At 30.1% G+C, this 17,615-nt stretch overlaps 3 protein-coding genes across 5 annotated transcripts in view; 1 reads left to right on the top strand and 2 right to left on the bottom strand.

Annotated features, from left to right (window-relative positions):
- Window positions 1–6,323, bottom strand: part of LOC119668373 (phosphatase Herzog) — a 68,153-nt gene extending 61,830 nt beyond the window's left edge. The window contains exons 1-2 of one of the 2 annotated variants that reach the window (XM_038077853.1): window positions 6,213–6,323; window positions 4,914–5,148 (exon numbers count right to left, since the gene is read on the bottom strand). In XM_038077853.1, the coding sequence (XP_037933781.1) occupies window positions 4,914–4,986 (73 nt within the window). In that variant the 5' untranslated portion in view covers window positions 4,987–5,148; window positions 6,213–6,323. The remainder of the gene's footprint in view (window positions 1–4,913; window positions 5,149–6,212) is intronic. The other variant, XM_038077854.1, reaches the window with a different exon arrangement.
- A 1,637-nt stretch (window positions 6,324–7,960) lies between these two features.
- Window positions 7,961–9,311, top strand: LOC119668372 (28S ribosomal protein S31, mitochondrial). The gene is made up of 3 exons (XM_038077852.1): window positions 7,961–8,131; window positions 8,187–8,576; window positions 8,637–9,311. The coding sequence occupies exons 1-3, from the start codon at window positions 8,094–8,096 to the stop codon at window positions 9,274–9,276; spliced, it is 1,068 nt and encodes a 355-aa protein (XP_037933780.1). The 5' UTR covers window positions 7,961–8,093; the 3' UTR covers window positions 9,277–9,311.
- A 1,397-nt stretch (window positions 9,312–10,708) lies between these two features.
- LOC119668371 (E3 ubiquitin-protein ligase mind-bomb) lies at window positions 10,709–17,516 on the bottom strand. Of its 2 annotated transcripts, none has more exons than XM_038077849.1 (11): window positions 17,136–17,516; window positions 14,166–14,726; window positions 13,568–13,984; window positions 13,400–13,507; window positions 13,189–13,332; window positions 12,728–13,135; window positions 12,131–12,667; window positions 11,660–12,058; window positions 11,330–11,599; window positions 11,008–11,265; window positions 10,709–10,944 (listed from the first exon to the last, which is right to left on the bottom strand). In XM_038077849.1, exons 1-11 carry the CDS (start codon window positions 17,403–17,405, stop codon window positions 10,804–10,806), a joined length of 3,513 nt encoding a protein of 1,170 aa, XP_037933777.1. In that variant the 5' UTR covers window positions 17,406–17,516; the 3' UTR covers window positions 10,709–10,803. The 2 variants fall into 2 exon arrangements, with proteins under 2 accessions (XP_037933777.1, XP_037933778.1); XM_038077850.1 differs by lacking the exon at window positions 17,136–17,516 and adding an exon at window positions 14,982–15,084.
- Window positions 17,517–17,615: the final 99 nt, after the last annotated feature.

Raw genomic sequence — 17,615 nt, 5'->3', positions numbered from 1 at the left:
ACAACATGCAAAGCATGTTGGTTGATGCAGCTTAAGCTTACCCCGAGCTGTGACGCTGATGATGATTGTAGAATATAGTATAGCGATGTGAAAAAATATGCACTAGTTATTAAAAAGGTGATTTATAGCAAATAGCTGTCAATAACTGTAAAGATCCGCACGTCAATTGATTTATGGATATGACATTTATCAAGAACTAATGCTGAACCACATTATTGTTTCAAGCGAATTTGCTCAAATCTAATTACAAAAAGAAGCTCGATGTTATAATGTCTTCTGAACTAAACAAAAATAATTAAATGAACTCAATTTTAAACTTCATACATTTCTTTTAATACTTTAATATTATATAAAAACAGCATAAAGCTGGAGTTTGTAAATAGTTGTTGCTGTATGTTTCATGTCATTATATTGATATCAACTATTATGAGCCAAATAAACACATATTTTGAATTTACACCAGCAATTTACCAGCAATTAATGTGATTGAGATAAGAAATTGAAGAAATCTGCCTTAATAGATCAAATGGAAGGTGTTATGTTCCATCATTCATTTTTCAAGACTCAGTAAAAACAGAAAAAAACTCGCCTAAACAATATCATCTTTACAATACCTACTCAGGCCACGTTACAGAAAGACTGTCAAGTGCAGCTGCACCTGTTTTTTAAAATAAAAGTCTAGAATTCTGCAATAAAAAAGTAATGACTAACCAAACAATGTGTAAACATTACCGAAAAACTTAGAAATATTTGAGTCAATAAAATCGTTTTTAATTAAAATTTTTATGTGCTATAAAAAAGAAATCTATTTTCGAATAGAAAAGAGAGTAATAGAGAGGCATTTTTCGAATTGAAAAATATAGTTTTTATCAAGTAAATTTATGGGCTAAAAATATAAGCCTTTCGCGTTTGTTCGAATAACGCGTATATCCTTGGGATATACAAACAATTGGTTTAATTGTTTGAATACAATTTTTGGAGCGCAAAGTGTCAAGAGTTGAATTCTACCAAAATCAAATCATAAACACACAAAGCCAACGAACACGTCAATTTTGTCAATTTTTGTTGTTTATTCGTAAACAAAAACAGTTGGACTTGCTCTTGCTCTATTTTTAGAATAAACGCATAAACCACAGCGATACAAATTAACTTAACATAGTTATTAAAAACTGTTGTTCGTTTTTTTAAATTGAACATTTTTATTTGTAGAAACATTTCTGTATTGTTGCTATAGTAGATCGTTTGCATTCAGCAAATATGTTTAAAAAGTTTTCCATATTATCGGCTGTAGATCACTTTAGCGTGGCAGGTATATAATTAAAAATTTGTAACTCCTATTATAAAAAAACTATCTTTAAATTGGATAGGTGGTACAAGCGAGCCATTTTTCAAACCCAAAAATTAATTTTAATCGATAGAATTTCATAGGCTGCCTATGAATTTGTTACAGATAACGCCAAATATTTTGACTAAAAATGCTGACAACTGTTTATGGATATCACTTTTATTTTTTGATACTTATAGAAATATATCTTGCATTTATGGCACTATATTTATATATATATATTCTAACATAACCATAACCCGTTCATTGTTGTCATTTTTAAAATATGTGGAAGAATTAAGATTATAGACAGAATTTAAAAATTGAAATACAAAATAAAAAAATAATATAATACAAATGCAAATAAAGCAAATTAAATTTTTGTGTATTTTTAGCAGTGTCAGACAGCTCAGCAATATTAAATTGACGTCATCACAATTCATTTGTGTAAAATATAGTAATTTACCAGAAACATGTAAAAACGCTTTATAAATGTATAATAATTTATTCACAAAAATACATTTTTACAAACCAAAAAAAAATATATAAAAAAATTTAAAGTTTTATAAAAGATAAACAGAAGACTAAAGCAATTTAAAGAAACTTTTAAATGTGATAAAAATGAAAGTAAAAGTGCAAAATTGTTAATAATTTACATAACCGACAATATGAATTGTGCAATACTTAAATTTGTGAACGAATTAGCATTAACCTTTATTTTTTATTGTATTTAGAAAAATTTAACTTTTGCCGCAGTTCACGTTATTCATATATAAATACTCACATGACATATTAGTTATTTACTTTTATGTGAAGCTATGTACCAATTGAACCAATTGAACTGCAATCGATTTCCGAACACGTGGCAATACTCTACCTATAATCTCTTAATGACAGCTGATATTAATCTTTACAAGTATTTGCATCCTGGTTTTATGGAAATAATTTTATTTCCAACAAAGCTAGATTTTTTCTTCCCCAAGTTAAAGCCAGTATTATGAAAACCATCGGAAGTAACTGTATCTGCAGCATTAGTGCTTCGAATAGTAGATGGTCCGGTCCAGTTAAATAAAACCCTTGCCTCAGTGTAATACAAGTACGACCACGTAACTTCAGAAATTACAAAATTTCATGTATGTTCAAAATAAACCTGAATTCTATAGGGGCTAGAACCTTTTACAATTGCACAATCTCAATTTTTACAAGTCAACAATTCGTAAACAAAATAATTAAGTTTAATTAAGAATGAATAGAATATTAGATTCTGAGATTTATTTTGCACCCAGTCACCAGGAAGAAACCATAATGGACATACAGAATAAATAGCGTAGTTCGGATCAAGTCGTAGTGTTTGTGATATTTAGAACGAATTCGATAAATACGTAAACATACTGTTCAATATATGGATTATATAAACTAAAATTGAAATCAAAATCGAAAGCAATCAATTAGACCTCGCTCTTATAGCAGTAAAAGTATTTGGATTTTGTTGTTTGTTAACTACTCCTTAAGTAATAGATCTTTTTCAAATAATAGACCCTTTTCTTGACATATGGTACAAATTTGAGCGCCATCTGGCGCCGTGCGTTTTTTCCTGTTCTCGAAACTCAAATTGCCTCTTCGTGGTAAGCGTTTTGAGTCGATTGAATCGGTAAAAGAGAATTCGCCAAAGGAACTAAAAGCCATACCTGCACGGGCCTACGAAAAGTGTATGGAAGATTGAGTTAAGCGATGGCATATGTGTATCGCTTCAAAAGGAGCATATTTTGAAGGAAATTTTGAAGGAAATGAAATAAATTTGGAATAAAATTTAAATTTGTGTGTTTTATTTATTTTTATCATAAAGGTATACTTACATTAAGACCGAAAAGTTTTCGGAAATTCTCATTTAAAATTCGCGCGCTGTATATTTTCCGATATTTTAAGTTTATGTAGTTTGGCAGCACTGTCCTTAATTACTATGCCAAAAATGAGCGCGATCTGTCAGACAGTTCGTTTACGGCAGCTGTTGAAACCAGTTCACCTCAGTAGGGCGTTGCGAAAAAAACAATGGAAAAAAATATTGAACAAAGAGTTTGCATCAAATTTTGTGTTTCGAACGAAATTTCGTGTGCAGAATCGTTGCGAATGCTACAAAAGGCTTATGGGGAATCAGTTTTATCGAAAACTCAAGTTTATGAGTGGTACAAAGCCTTCCAGGACGGTCGTACGACCGTCGAAGACATTTCGCAACGCACTACTGAGGTGAACTGGTTTCAACAGCTGCCGTAAACGAACTGTCTGACAGATCGAGCTCATTTTTGGCATAGTAATTAAGGACAGTGCTGCCAAACTACATAAACTTAAAATATCGAAAAATATACAGCGCGCGAATTTTAAATGAGAATTTCCGAAAACTTTTCAGTCTTAATGTATAGCTTATAAAGTGGGGTTTTAGAGCACCCCGTAAAACCCATCCACAGAAATAGAAACATATTATTATATTGCGTTAAGTATTAAGAGAAAAGTTATATATTAATAAAACAATAAAATAAATAAATATCCAAACTTAAAAATTAACATTTCATAATAAAAGAATTGTCGATAAATTAAATTTGGAGCTGGACAAAGCTTACTAGGAGTCTAACAATAATAATAATAATAATAATTATTACTCAAATTCAATACATTTGTACATATAAAAGTAATGAATTACTTATATATATATATGTTTTCATTTTTTTTAATATTGCAATATTTGACTGCTAGACCCACGCCATATTTCTTTATTTACATTCTATGCGAAGTAAACAAATATAAACACAAACATACTTAGATGTGACATTTGACATGCAAACAAAGGAATTATCAAACACATTAAGACGCATAAAATAAAATCAAAGCCAAGTTGTTTTTATTTTGAATTTAAATGCCATAGGTATTGGTATTACAAATCATAAGGAAGACGGCAAGCAAAACAAAACGCAAGGATACACAAGAAGGACATATAATGTATATGAAAACAAAACATTAAAGCGAAAACCACTACAAAAAGTTGTGAGTCATAAGGGAAGAAACGAGTTGAGTGTTACCCCTGCGTTGGTTTGGGTCGAAAAGTAGAAAATTGGAAGGCAGGCAGGTTGCTAATATTAATATTTAAATAAAAACTTTTAGATGTCAAGGACGCAAATTATTATTTTTTATAGAATGATTTACGATACATTTTTTATATTTAAAAAAAAAATAATATTTTAATGGCTTTAATAATATATTCTTTTTATGGTATATTTTAATAGATTTTCGTGTATATAAATTATACATATTAAATGCCACTTGTATAAATATGAAAAAATTACTTTATTCTATAATTACTAATTAAAATAATTATGTAAATATTATAAAAACATTTACAAAAATATGTATACATAAGAGATAAGAGCAAAAAAAATATTTGTATATGGAATTATAAACTCGTTGTTGAACTTGTTATTTAACACTTTTGAATCTGTATCAATATACTATGAGTCATCCAACATGCAAAAGATTGTATGATATAAACTTTTACTAGTACTAGATTTTACTGTATTATTATAAGACATTATAAATTTACCTTTTTCACTTGGATAAACATTTAGCTGTTCATCATCTCGGGAAACTTGCGTTATTATTGATGTTGCATCCATTTAAGCATAAATTATCAGCAACCTGCTTTACTTTACTTGTATTATTCAATTAAAAAAAACCACTTTTCACTTAGTTCATCAAAATTGGTTCCAATCGAGGTATTGTAAAGAATTTTCTAGTTTTATTTACTTTAAGTAAAATTATAATAATAATATGTATATCTAAGCAGCACAAAAATTATAAAAATAGATTTAATTTATTAAAATTTCGAAAGCGAATTGTAAATATATAATTCTACTTAAAGTACCCTTAATACCGGTCTTAAAATTTAATAAAGCAAATCCGAAATTAAAATATGAATCGAGCTTTTAAAACTAATGTAACACAACTCTAAAAAGGTATCAATGAAGTTTGTATATAAGAAATCCGGCAACACCGAGCTAGCTTCATTGTGTTTGCAAAAGACGGAATTTTTCAATTATGTTTTGAAACCTCATTCGCTTCATAAAAATAATAGTAAAAAATTTCCCCACAAAACTTTACTAAAAAATTTACCAAAACAATGAAGCATTTAAGGCCCATTCAACAAAAAATTTAGAAAATTCGAATCGCAATTTTGACGAAAAAGTCAAAAGGTAAATTAATAATATTAATAAATTAAATTTTATATACAAAAAGTATTCAAAAAATATAAAATTCTTTTGCATTCGTTTGTATATGTAAGCTGATCATTAACATTTTTTTCTATTTGTAGTGTCACTTGTCTGACTGCTGCGTATAAAAAAATGCAGTTGTGTTTCCCCATTAATTGGCACACGTACGTTTGTCTGAATGTGTGCGTGCGAATTCAGACAAGTTTCACATTTCCTTTTTGGCTTGCATTTAATTATTTAATACACATCATATATATTCAAAAACACATACTTTTATTTATTTATACGCATAAGTACGATTTATAATTACTTTTAAGTTATATTGGTAAATATATATATTAACTTCAGTTAGCACAGCACATAAAAAGGGAAAGTATTAAAACACAAACTTTGAAAATTTGTCTGGATATTTCCAGCTAGTTTCTTTAAGTATTTATTCTTATTGCTGTTAATTTAAATATTACTTTTTATTTTATTTCTTGTTATCGCGTTTTCTTTCAAGGTGTGTTGCGCGCAACAGTTCGGAAAAACTCGTAACAAAAGAAACTGCACAATTTTTCGTATATGTTCTAATCTTTATTTACAATTTTTAACTTCTTTATATATACAAATTTCTCAAACAACTCATTTACATTGAATTTTTTCTAATATTTTTATATGAATTTTATAAAGTTTCAACTATATCCATCCAGCGACCAAACAATTCACGACATTCCTTCTCGTAAAGTCAATTGGAAACTGGCGAGAGTAAATTAAGATGGCTGATACTTTTTTTTCTCTACGTTTTTAATATTCTTTACAACAGGGTTGCATCAATTTATATAAATTGCACAATGTTTACATACAATTGGCTGAATTCCTTCGTTAAGAGTTTAATATTTAACAAACATCAAAAAAAATAACATAAAAATTTTGCAATTATTTACTAGAAATTTAACAAACGTGGCATTGTGAATTGCTATACATATTAAAATAAAAAATTGATTTATTTGATTGTACTATGGTTCTACACATTTTCACATTATGTTTAAAAGATCCTCGCTTGGTCAAATGTCTTTATCTATTAAGTCTTCTACGTATGCTAACTCATTCATATATTAATAAACATAATAAGGTTATATATTATGAATAAAGAATAGATGATGAAGGATAAAGGAAGATGAAAGGAACTGAATTTAATATCTAAATCTTTATTATCTACCGTTAATACCATGTGCCAAATGCACGATTTAGCTACAGTCTCTTGATGCAGTAATTGGTCACCGCTCATTGTAATCTTATTACATATATGAAATATAGCAGCCAACGACAGCTACTGTTGTTCAATTGTGTGCGATTTCGAGTAAATTAAGGGAAATAGTAATGACAGCGAATGTTGGTATTCACCAGATTTTCGGAATATTTAGCATATAAACACATGAATTTTTAGAAAATCAAAATCCAAAACTATGTTAAAATTAAGGAAAATTATGAAAAATTAGAGATTCGAATTATTAAGATAATGTTTTTTCGCTCTGGATAACTACGTTTACAATAAATGTTAAGTGAAAAAGCAGGAAAGCTCTTTGTATGGTTAATGAAATTTACTTAGTAAGTTAAGCTTACTAAGTAAGCAGTGGAAACGTACTATAACTGCTGTGTCCAAATCAAAAAGTTTTACTGATCAATGATCAAGAGCATACTGTACTACAATCACACTGTCGTATTTACTTTATTTTCGTTATTATCTTAATAAATATGTTGCATTTCTTCGTATTTGCTCCAAAATAATCATGAAAAGATGTGCGATATAAAAATGAATTGGTTTGTAACAAAGCTCACTACAATATATCAATACTATATTGTTATAATATATTTTTCTGAAATATATTGCAAATCGTAACAAACTTCAAACTAAAATATGAAATACACAATATATTTTATTTTAATATATATATTTTTAATTTAAACAAAAAGGCAACAAACAATAAATTCATAATTTTACAGAAAATTTTTTAACAAATTTAACTTACAACAAAAAAAATGTATTGCAATGAATCAATGTATTGAACGAAAAATTTCAATTGCATCCAAAGTAATCTTTACAAACAAATATATATTTATTTTTTCTTTTGTTTGGTTGTACGCTAATCACTTTAAATTAAAGTGTAAACACTTAAACTTTTTAGGCAACAATTTTTAACATAAAATAATAAAAATTAAGATAAAATAAAATAAATAAGATATAAGAAAAATTTATTATAACAGCACCTTTACAATAAACATTAAATATATATATAATACGTACACATTTATTTATTTTATACACTAATAATAAGTATTAATGTACTAATTTATAAATTTTTAATTCAACGTCAGTGCACATGATAAATATTTTTAGGATTTTCTGCGACCCTATACTTCTCACAAACATATGATTTTGACACTTATGAATGCTTCACGCAATGAATACAAAAGTAAAATAAAGTTGTTGTGTAAGAAAGGTTATTATCACGTTTTAATAAAGCAATAATATGCTTCTTATAAGAAGAACTCCTGAAATAACAGTGCGGTTAGTTATTTTCGATGTTATATATAAAAATTATATTTTGACGTAAATTTTTTAGCTCCTTAGCAGCACAAACAAATTTTAATGTTCGCAAGTTTTCTAAGGATTCTGAAGGTTCTGAGAATGAAAAAGATGCTGACAAAAGTAAGCCGGAAGAAACGGAAACGGCTGCTTCACGTTTGAATAAACTTTTGTCATCAATGCAAAAAACTGATACTACTTACAGTCTTGTAAAACAAGTAACCATTCCTAGACCTGGTGAAGCACACAAAAAGCGTAAAGACACTGCTAAGCAAGCATTGGAAGAAAAAGATATAGTCGTTGCTGCTAAACGGGTAGCTGAACTTTTGGGTGGTGAAAATAAAAAGCAAACTGAGTCAGAGTTGTTGGCAAAACTGTTAGGTTCTCCAAAAGATGAAAGTGGATCTACTAGCGAGCAAAATTTAAGGTAAGCTACGATAAATGTATTTCTAATTATTTCGCTAATGTATTAAAACTTATATTATAGTAATATAATTGTTGGCATGAAAATTGATCGAAGTAAGAAACCTGACGAACTTACACGAGCAGAGTTTGTACGTCGTGTTTTGGATTCGAAAACTTCTGAGCCAAAACAGACAAGGCAAAAACAACGAAAACGTGAAGCAGCTACATATACAGGCAGTGTAAACTTATACGGAGGCAAGCCATTAGGAATATTTCAAAATACCAGTCAACTACGTGAGTCACCAGATGTTTTAAATACTTGGTCGCATCTTTATCACAATGACTTAAAACTGCAAGTGACTCATCCACCAGCAAATTATTTTGAAAAAATAGCATTGTGGACTAAACACGGAAAAGTGTGGCGGTTCCCTATAGACAATGAACAAGATTGGACTGATGAAATTGATGTTGATTTTTCGGAGCATATATTTTTGGACCAACATTTAGAAGGTTGGTGCCCAACAAAAGGACCAATTCGTCATTTTATGGAACTTGTATGTGTTGGCTTATCTAAAAATCCTTATATAACAGCTAAAGAAAAAAAGGATCATATATTATGGTATAGAGATTATTTCGAGAGTAAAAAAGATATATTAAAGGATCTAATGAGCGATAAAGCTATGGATAAACTAAGTGCAAAAAATAAAAGTATCTCCAGCTAAACTGAATAAAAATCAAATTATAAGATTTAATAAAAAGTAATGTGTTAACATATATGTTATTTATTTTAGTTCTTATATCTTCTGCACATATTTAGCTGAGTGAAGAAGACCTCAGAAACTATTTATATTATTGGTATTCAGAACATGCAGATGCATAAATTTGGAGAAAGTACATATGACTTGACTTGGGTGCCAATATGCAAGCTAGTCGTTATTCATATAAATTCTTGCAGTGGAATATTCTTTGAATATATGAAAATTGAGTCCACTAAGGAGATTATATGATAGTCAACAAAGAGAGGAACTCACTTCACTATCATCTAACCTCCAAATAATCGAAAACATAACCCATATTTTAAAAAATGTATGTTTATTGGTTTTTTAAAGATTAGTAGATATTTAAGAATTATCTTAACAAAGTTTACAAAGTGAAACGCTTCTCATCTCTTTGTTCGATTTATGCAGCCAGAGTTACTTGATATCGCCAACGACGATCAAGTGCCGTTTGACACCTTTCAGAAGATCTTCACAAGCAAGTTCCAGCGGGTTACAACAACAATAACAACTAGATATCCTACTCTGTCTAATGTATGAACTTTCTAATACCGCATTTAATAATTTTCCATAATTTTTAATTTATAGCGTTGTTCCTTTTTTCGGTATCCTGATGCTTTGATATCTTACTTCTGTGTTAAGATGAGGTTATTTAATTTTTACAGAGTTGTTGTTGTTATTAAAGTTAGTCTAATTTGAGGTTTTAAGACAGTAATTCTAAGACTGCACATAATTCTCGTTAATTTTAATATTTTGTCTGATTTTATGTTGAACTATTCAGTCAAATTTTAAGGTTCTCTGCATTGTTCGCCAGTTTTATGAATATCTCTTGTAATAGGAGTCAAGACGTATAAGTGCACCATCGCTTATACGTATTATTTAACTGATTTTTAGTTAAATTTATAATTGAGTATGTATAACGGGACCACCAATAATCTTCAAAGCGTCGTACTTTGAAAAAAATAATATTTTATTACTATTTTCCAAACTATACACAACTGTAAAATAATTTTTGGAAGTGTTTACAGCACGTTTCTTTTTTGACTTAAATACCCCTTTTTGACCACAAAATAATGAGATGTCATTGAACTACATATATGAGATATTAATTGGCATTAATATTTTTTAAAATGACATTAGTATTATAGATCCTAGCATAAGTGGACCCTCCCATTAATTATAATAACATAAATTAAAATAAAATTCAGTTAATTTATTGAATTATATTAAATCATACAAAAATTAACATTGAAATACAAGTATGTGATATATATATTGTTAATAGTATATATTGAGAGACATAAGTTGCTATAAAAATATAATTTATAATTCAAAATGAAAATATTTTTAATGGCATATCCAATTTATATAATTAATCTCCATTATTACTAATTCAAAAGATTAGTACAAAATATAAAGTAGCATTTTATTTATAATTTTTGAAGCTTTATGAATACAGGTGTTTTTATTATTTTAAAATAAAAGGATACGTTTTTCTACAGTTTTGCGGCAAATCGGACATCCATCGATGCGATCACCACACATTTGACATGTGCCATGTCCGCACAAGAATACCATATTCTTTGTTCTGTCGAAACAAACAGGGCATGTAGTCTAGAGAGAAAAAAAAAACGTTTTATGAAAATTGAACTTAGTTATATGAATATTTTTGTTTACCTGTTCTTTAATGTCCTGTAATTGTTGTTTTAATTTTTGCACATCTTCGACTTGGAAGTTATTAACATTTGATGGTGCGATCATATTACATGAAGCCGCAGTAAGAATGTTATTTTGACTATTTAACTGATTGCTTCCGGCAACTGGAGTGGCCATAGCACCAGGCACTGTATTATTCATTGCCACGCCATGTCCCAATGTGTTTACACAATTAGCTTCATTCAATTTATCTTCTGTAAGAGAAATTGTTCCATGTACCTACCACAAAAAAAAAAAAATATAAAATTAGTTATCTAGTTTTGCAGTAAATTTTTTGAATTACTTTTTCTGGGATTCCAGCGCCTCCACAGCATAGAGTAAATGGTAACATTTCCTCGATTTGTGTACGACAAAGTACACATTTTTTCATTAGTGTAGAACAGTTTTCACAAGCCACCATGTGTCCACATGGTTTGAAAAATACTGATGCCCTCTTATCCGAACATACCAAGCACTCATCGATTTTATCTCGCGATGAGACAGTCTCGCGGCATAAGAGACATTTTTTAACCCTTGGAGCACATGTATCACAACAGCAAACATGACCACATGGCTAAAAATACAATATTTATGATTTAGGATTCCTTAATTAAATTATTAGAAATTTTCTTACTTTAAATACTGTGTCTCTTTTTATATCTGAGCAAACAAGACACTCCTCCAAATTCAGTGTTTTGCTAGAGTCTATGGAAATGTGTAATGATTGAGAAATATCAGCACATAGAGTATTTGTAGCTGCACTTAATTGCATATTTGTTGTTGGAACCTGTTGTATGCTACATATATTTTGGCTACTGGGCACAGCTAACGCCCTTGCACGTGCATTTAAACTTGTTCCAGCCACATTGCCTGGTAGTTCCGAATCGTCAGTTTTGCGCTCATTATAACATTTAACAAGAGTTTTGCATAGATTTGGGTCCGGGCATAAATCTAAAGGTGTTTGAAGTTTGCGATTTTTTAATGTCAAATCAGCGCCGTTTGCAGCAAGAAAACACGCAATCGAAGCTGAAGCCTAAGATGTATAAAAAGAATTAATGAAAATTATTGTTTTTTAACACAAAACTTTAGCGCAGTATTAAGTTACCTTTTTACTGTTGGGGTTTCTTAGCCCCATTAGCAACTTTCCAAAACCTTCAACGTCCTGCAACTGCTTTAATTGAGAAAGAGTGTGATGTCTTAAAGCTTCGTGTAATGGTGTATCACCATCTTTGTCTGGAATGTTTAAATTTGCTCCTTCCTCCACTAACAATTTAACAATTTGTACATGTTGTCTTTCTACAGCCAAGTGCAGTGCTGTCTGCAAATTAACATTTTGTCTGTCCATGTTAGCTTTTCCCATGTGCACTAATAATTCAGCAATTTCAACGTGATTATTTAATGCAGCTAAATGTAGAGCAGTATAGCCATCATCTTTCTTTTCTTCAACAATCCAAGGGCGATTAGTTTTGGTTAACAAAATTTTCATAGCACTAGGATTGCCCTTCAAAGCAGCATGATGCAATGCATTGAAACCATTATTATTGGTTAACGTAATATCTGCTCCAAACTTAAGTAGTAATGATAACATTTCATCATGTTCCTTAGAGATCGCATCATGTAGAGGTGTATCACCTTCTGAATCCTAATTAAATACCATTATAGCTATAAGTGAGACATATATTTAATTTTAGTTTATTCAAACCTGTAAACTTGGATGGCATCCTAAACCTAAAAGTGTCTTCACTACATTTAGATGCCCTTTGTTAACTGCAATATGCAACGCAGTTTGTCGTCGTTTGTTTCTAGCATTCAAATCAGCACCTGCTTTTGAGAGTATTTCAATTACTGTTGGCTCATCGCCAAATGCTGCGTGATGTACAGCTCTGTCACCATCTTTATCTTCGATTTCAACATCAACACTATGCCGTAAAAGAACTTGAATAACTTCAATATGTCCATTTTGGCTGGCTGCTTGTAAAGCAGTATGTCCAGCAAATACGCCATTGACATCTGGTAGAGGGTTTGGAGAAGCAGAAGCAGCAGCACCTGCCATACTATTACTAGAACCATTAGTCTGAACATTTCCAGTGAGATATTCTTCGCACCGCGACTGAAATAAAATATATAAATCTATTTATTAAAATCTAGTATTAGAATTCTTACTGCGTAGCCGTTTGCTGCTGCTTTTACAAACTCCTCAGTTGCATCGCCAGACACATTAGGTTCAAACAATTTCTTTAATATAGCTGATAGACGTTCTCCACTTGATATAACTGGTACACAAGTTCCGTCAGCAGTAGATGAAGCCTATATAATATGTGATTTAATATATATGTGATATATTTAAATTTATAGTGATGTTATATTAGTATACCACTTTTGTTACTGCAAGTGGGTTGTATGTCCAAGATGTATTACCAACTTCGACTTTTAGATCATTATCATGATAAACTTGTTGCACACGTCCAACTTTACCAAGAGTCTATAAAAAAAAGTAAGTTATAAGGTTATTGTGTTAATTTTAAACAAAAAATTTATTTACCAGTTGCATTGCATCAGCCCATTCTCCATGACCACGTTGTAATAATTTAATACTTTCCACGTCAGAACATATTTTTACTATGTCACCAACTTGAAATTCTGGTTGAGCAGTTGTTGGCGATGATACCTTAGTTAGTACAGCTGGATTGAATGTCCAACGATTTCCAGAATTATAAGCAACAACAATATCATGATCTTCGTCAATGCCAACGACCATACCCGCATTATTTAAGCATTCAAACATACCATCCGTCCAACCACCATGACCATGTTGCAGTGATTGTACAATTTCTAAATCCAAGTCAACTGTTACTTTATCGCCTATATGAAAGCCATGTGGACCTTTGCCCGGACCATTTTCACCAAGTAATGGCAAATGATCACGATATACGGTATTTCCTTTGGCATCGTTGACAACCTTAAATTATATTGTTTTTTAATATAAACAATAAGACCATAGTTATAAAAGATAATGTTTAAATATCGTACTATAAATTTTTAAATTAAAAAGAAAAAGATGTAAGGCTTCTAATAATTATTATATATTTTTATTTAAATCAATCAGTAGCCATTTATAGGTTTATCAAGTTATTACACACCTTTAAGTCTGCCATGCCTTCAAAACCTACACGATATAAGTTTTTCGCTCCATTATCCCAAACAACATAAGCTGCTGAACGCGGCGAGGCCGAAGACCAGTCTTGTACTTCATTCACTTTACCACGCCTGCCAACACCACCATCTTGATCTTCCCATTGCCAATCAACGCCACGAACAACACGTGCACCTGGAAATATGCCACGTACTGCTACTTTTTTAGACTTTCGTCGTGGCTCTAACATTGTGCGATCTCCACCTGGTGTTGTTATACGGAAAAAACGATGTCGCAAATGATGCTTATCGCCATGATAACATATAGAGCATAAATCATAATTAATGCACTCAGCACACTTCCAACGTATACCGAAAATCGGCTGTTGTCGACAGGTGTCACACATGGTACCATCGTGCTTAATACCTGTTGGAGAACTATCTAATATACGGAGATCGTATGCGCCCGCACAACGATAATTTGCTGCCGTCCCATTATCCCAAACAACGACTACTTCTTCTGATGACTCAAAGTTACGTACTGTTCCAACATGACCTTCTCCGCCATCCTTAAACAAAAAATTAATTTTAATCACAAAATTTTATTAATATAAGACCATATTTTAATATCAAATCTAGATGTTATTGAATGCTTTTCGTAAGAATTATATATACAATATGTTTGCAAACAATTGCCATTTAATTTTTCGTTGCAGGAGAAAAAAACAAAACATTTCAAAGATAAAAATTTAACACAAAACATGTTTCGTCTTTGGTTTGTTGTACATTAAAAAAGAAATCAATAGGTTATGGCTTCCACTTACTAAGATAATCACTCTGTAGTTATATTTTCCCATCAAAGATTCACTTAAAAATGTTTTTGGCGATTAAATAGAAAAAATGTTTCGGAATGTAACTGTAGACACCGTGTAATCAAAAGTCTTAACTTGCAGTGAATCGAAACTCAATCATTGCAATGTTAATTTTTACAACGTAAAATTGTAAATGTGTAAGCCTCTTTAAAATAAATAAAATATAATTTATTTTATAATCGAAACAAATTGAAAAGATGAGAAATGAGATTACAAAACAAACAAATATCATCATGTAAATCACTTTTATTGTAATTAAATAAAAATAAATTAAAAAGAAATACTACTGCACTTATCAGCGGCAGGTTTAAAAGGTCTAAACCTGCACTTGTTGAATGATATTTAAAGGAAAACATGCTTATGTTAGGTAAAGAGAGCTGTGTTTAAGAATCTTATTTAATTCACTGTTATAATTGATGTTATAAAACTGTTAGAGATAAACCAATGTATCTACATTAATGAACGAAAATAATCTAGTAAAATAGGTACACCACATAGCATATATATTTTTAAAAACAACATCGTGCATTGCCACATAATCATTGTTTTGGTCATACCATTATATATCTAGCCATCACAGTAGACAAACAATTCACATGGCTTAAACATGTTCAACTGAAAAGAATTATCATGTCCAACCTTCATCACCTCCAACCGCTATTCAAAAATGAAAATCTCAATGCTAAGAACAGCAAGCTGATATATAACCAAATATTTCGATCGTCACTTCTACATGGGTGTGTAGCCTTTAACAAGGTCTGAAACTACTATTCACCAGCTACAAACTACACAAAGCCAGGTTCTGAGAAGACTTTTCAAGGTACCATGGTACATTAGAACGAATGATATCCTCAGAGACCTCAAGATTGTGATCCAATCAAAAAATACATAAAGGATAGAGCTCTAAAACTATTAACGAAAACGGACAGGCTTATCCTCACCGCGTTATCGAATCTCAAAATGGTTAAAGACTTCTCGGTTAGGTGTGCAGTTCTGAGGTCAGTTATTGCTTAGTCTGACGAAGTTATAAACAATAATCCAATTAGTAGAGAGTAAAAATGATCAAGTACACTGATTCAACTAGTCTCAACATAATAATTAAAATTACATGAGAAAAATTAGTTTACTATAAATATAAAGACAAATTCAATTTTAGTTGCGACTGACTTTGATGTACCGGAATAGTGAAGATGGTTCATGATCGTACGATTTTATATTTAGTATTATTATTATTAGAGACATGTAGTTGGTTATAACAGATCAGCACGTACCGCTGGTATAAAGCAAATATGGATATCATCTTCCGAACAGCTTAAACATTTAAAATAAAGCGATGGCAATGATTTAAATTTTTATAAAATACGGTTTCCAAGTCTGCTAAAATTTGAAGTCTGATTTTTTTTTAATTTGAATATAATAAATAAAAATAATGTTTATTTCAATAATCATATATTTCAGTTTACCCCTGGTTTCTCAAATTTCAGACTTGTACTCTGTAAAGGAAAATTATTGAATACAGTATTTTAAATAATTTTGGGCTGACTTTAGTTATGTGATATGAGTAAACTATTTTTAATTATAATAAAATTAAATTATTTGGTTTTAAAATAAGGTATTTATTTTCAATGTGCATGAGCTAAAAAGTTAAAATTCCAACAGTAACTTTTTAGATTAATTGTTCTAATGAATATAGTAGTGGTAGATTACGGGAGGCAGTCACTGATATGGAAGATCACCAACGAAACCGTAAAACGTAAAAGTGTTATAAATAAAAAGGCCTTTAAAATTAAACTAAGAAATTTAACGAAATCAATCTAATACATATAATTTATTACTTCATAAAAATTTGTTTTAAATAATAATCATATATGAACTTGTCCAATAATCTATATTGATTAAATTGTTTATACATATGTCAACAATATAATTAATTTTACTTAAGAAGTCAATTGAAGTTTTTACTGTAATTTTGACATAACCTTTCGATGAACTCTACATATTAAAATTAATTAAAATATATTTTGCTATTCTTTCTTTCTTTTTAAATTTCTATTGACTTATTTTGAATATTTATTTATAACACAAATTTTCATTTTCACAACATACTTGCTTATTCCATTTCCAGTCAGGGCCTCTTATTACTCGAGCTCCTACTCCTTCCATTGTAAATCTAGTTTGTCGATTTGCATTGATTACCCCTGAACCACTTGATGTTCCAACAGCTCCACTTGTCGACGAAGCTGTTGATGTATTGGTCACAGCCCCAACAGCAGCTGCTACAGCACCACCATTGCTTCCAACAACTTCAGTGGTGGAAACAACACCAGCATTACCATTTGTGTTTGTAGCATCCTTTCCTGCAGATGAGCAAGCCATTTCGCCACGTACTTTACTTGCTCACAAATAGCAGCGTTTTATATGTAAAACAAATATATTTTGTTTTACTTATGATATATGACGCCGATATTTTAAAATTTTATATTTTTTTCAAAGATTTTAATTTTTTTAAAACAAGTGAATTGTAATATTATGAAAAATTTTCACTTAAAACAAACTCATTGAAAATTAGTCTATTTAATTTCCCTT

The sequence above is a fragment of the Teleopsis dalmanni genome, chromosome 1 (genome assembly GCF_002237135.1).
Source record: "Teleopsis dalmanni isolate 2A chromosome 1, ASM223713v2, whole genome shotgun sequence".
NCBI lineage: Eukaryota > Metazoa > Arthropoda > Insecta > Diptera > Diopsidae > Teleopsis > Teleopsis dalmanni.
This window is presented reverse-complemented; position numbering and strand designations above follow the sequence as displayed.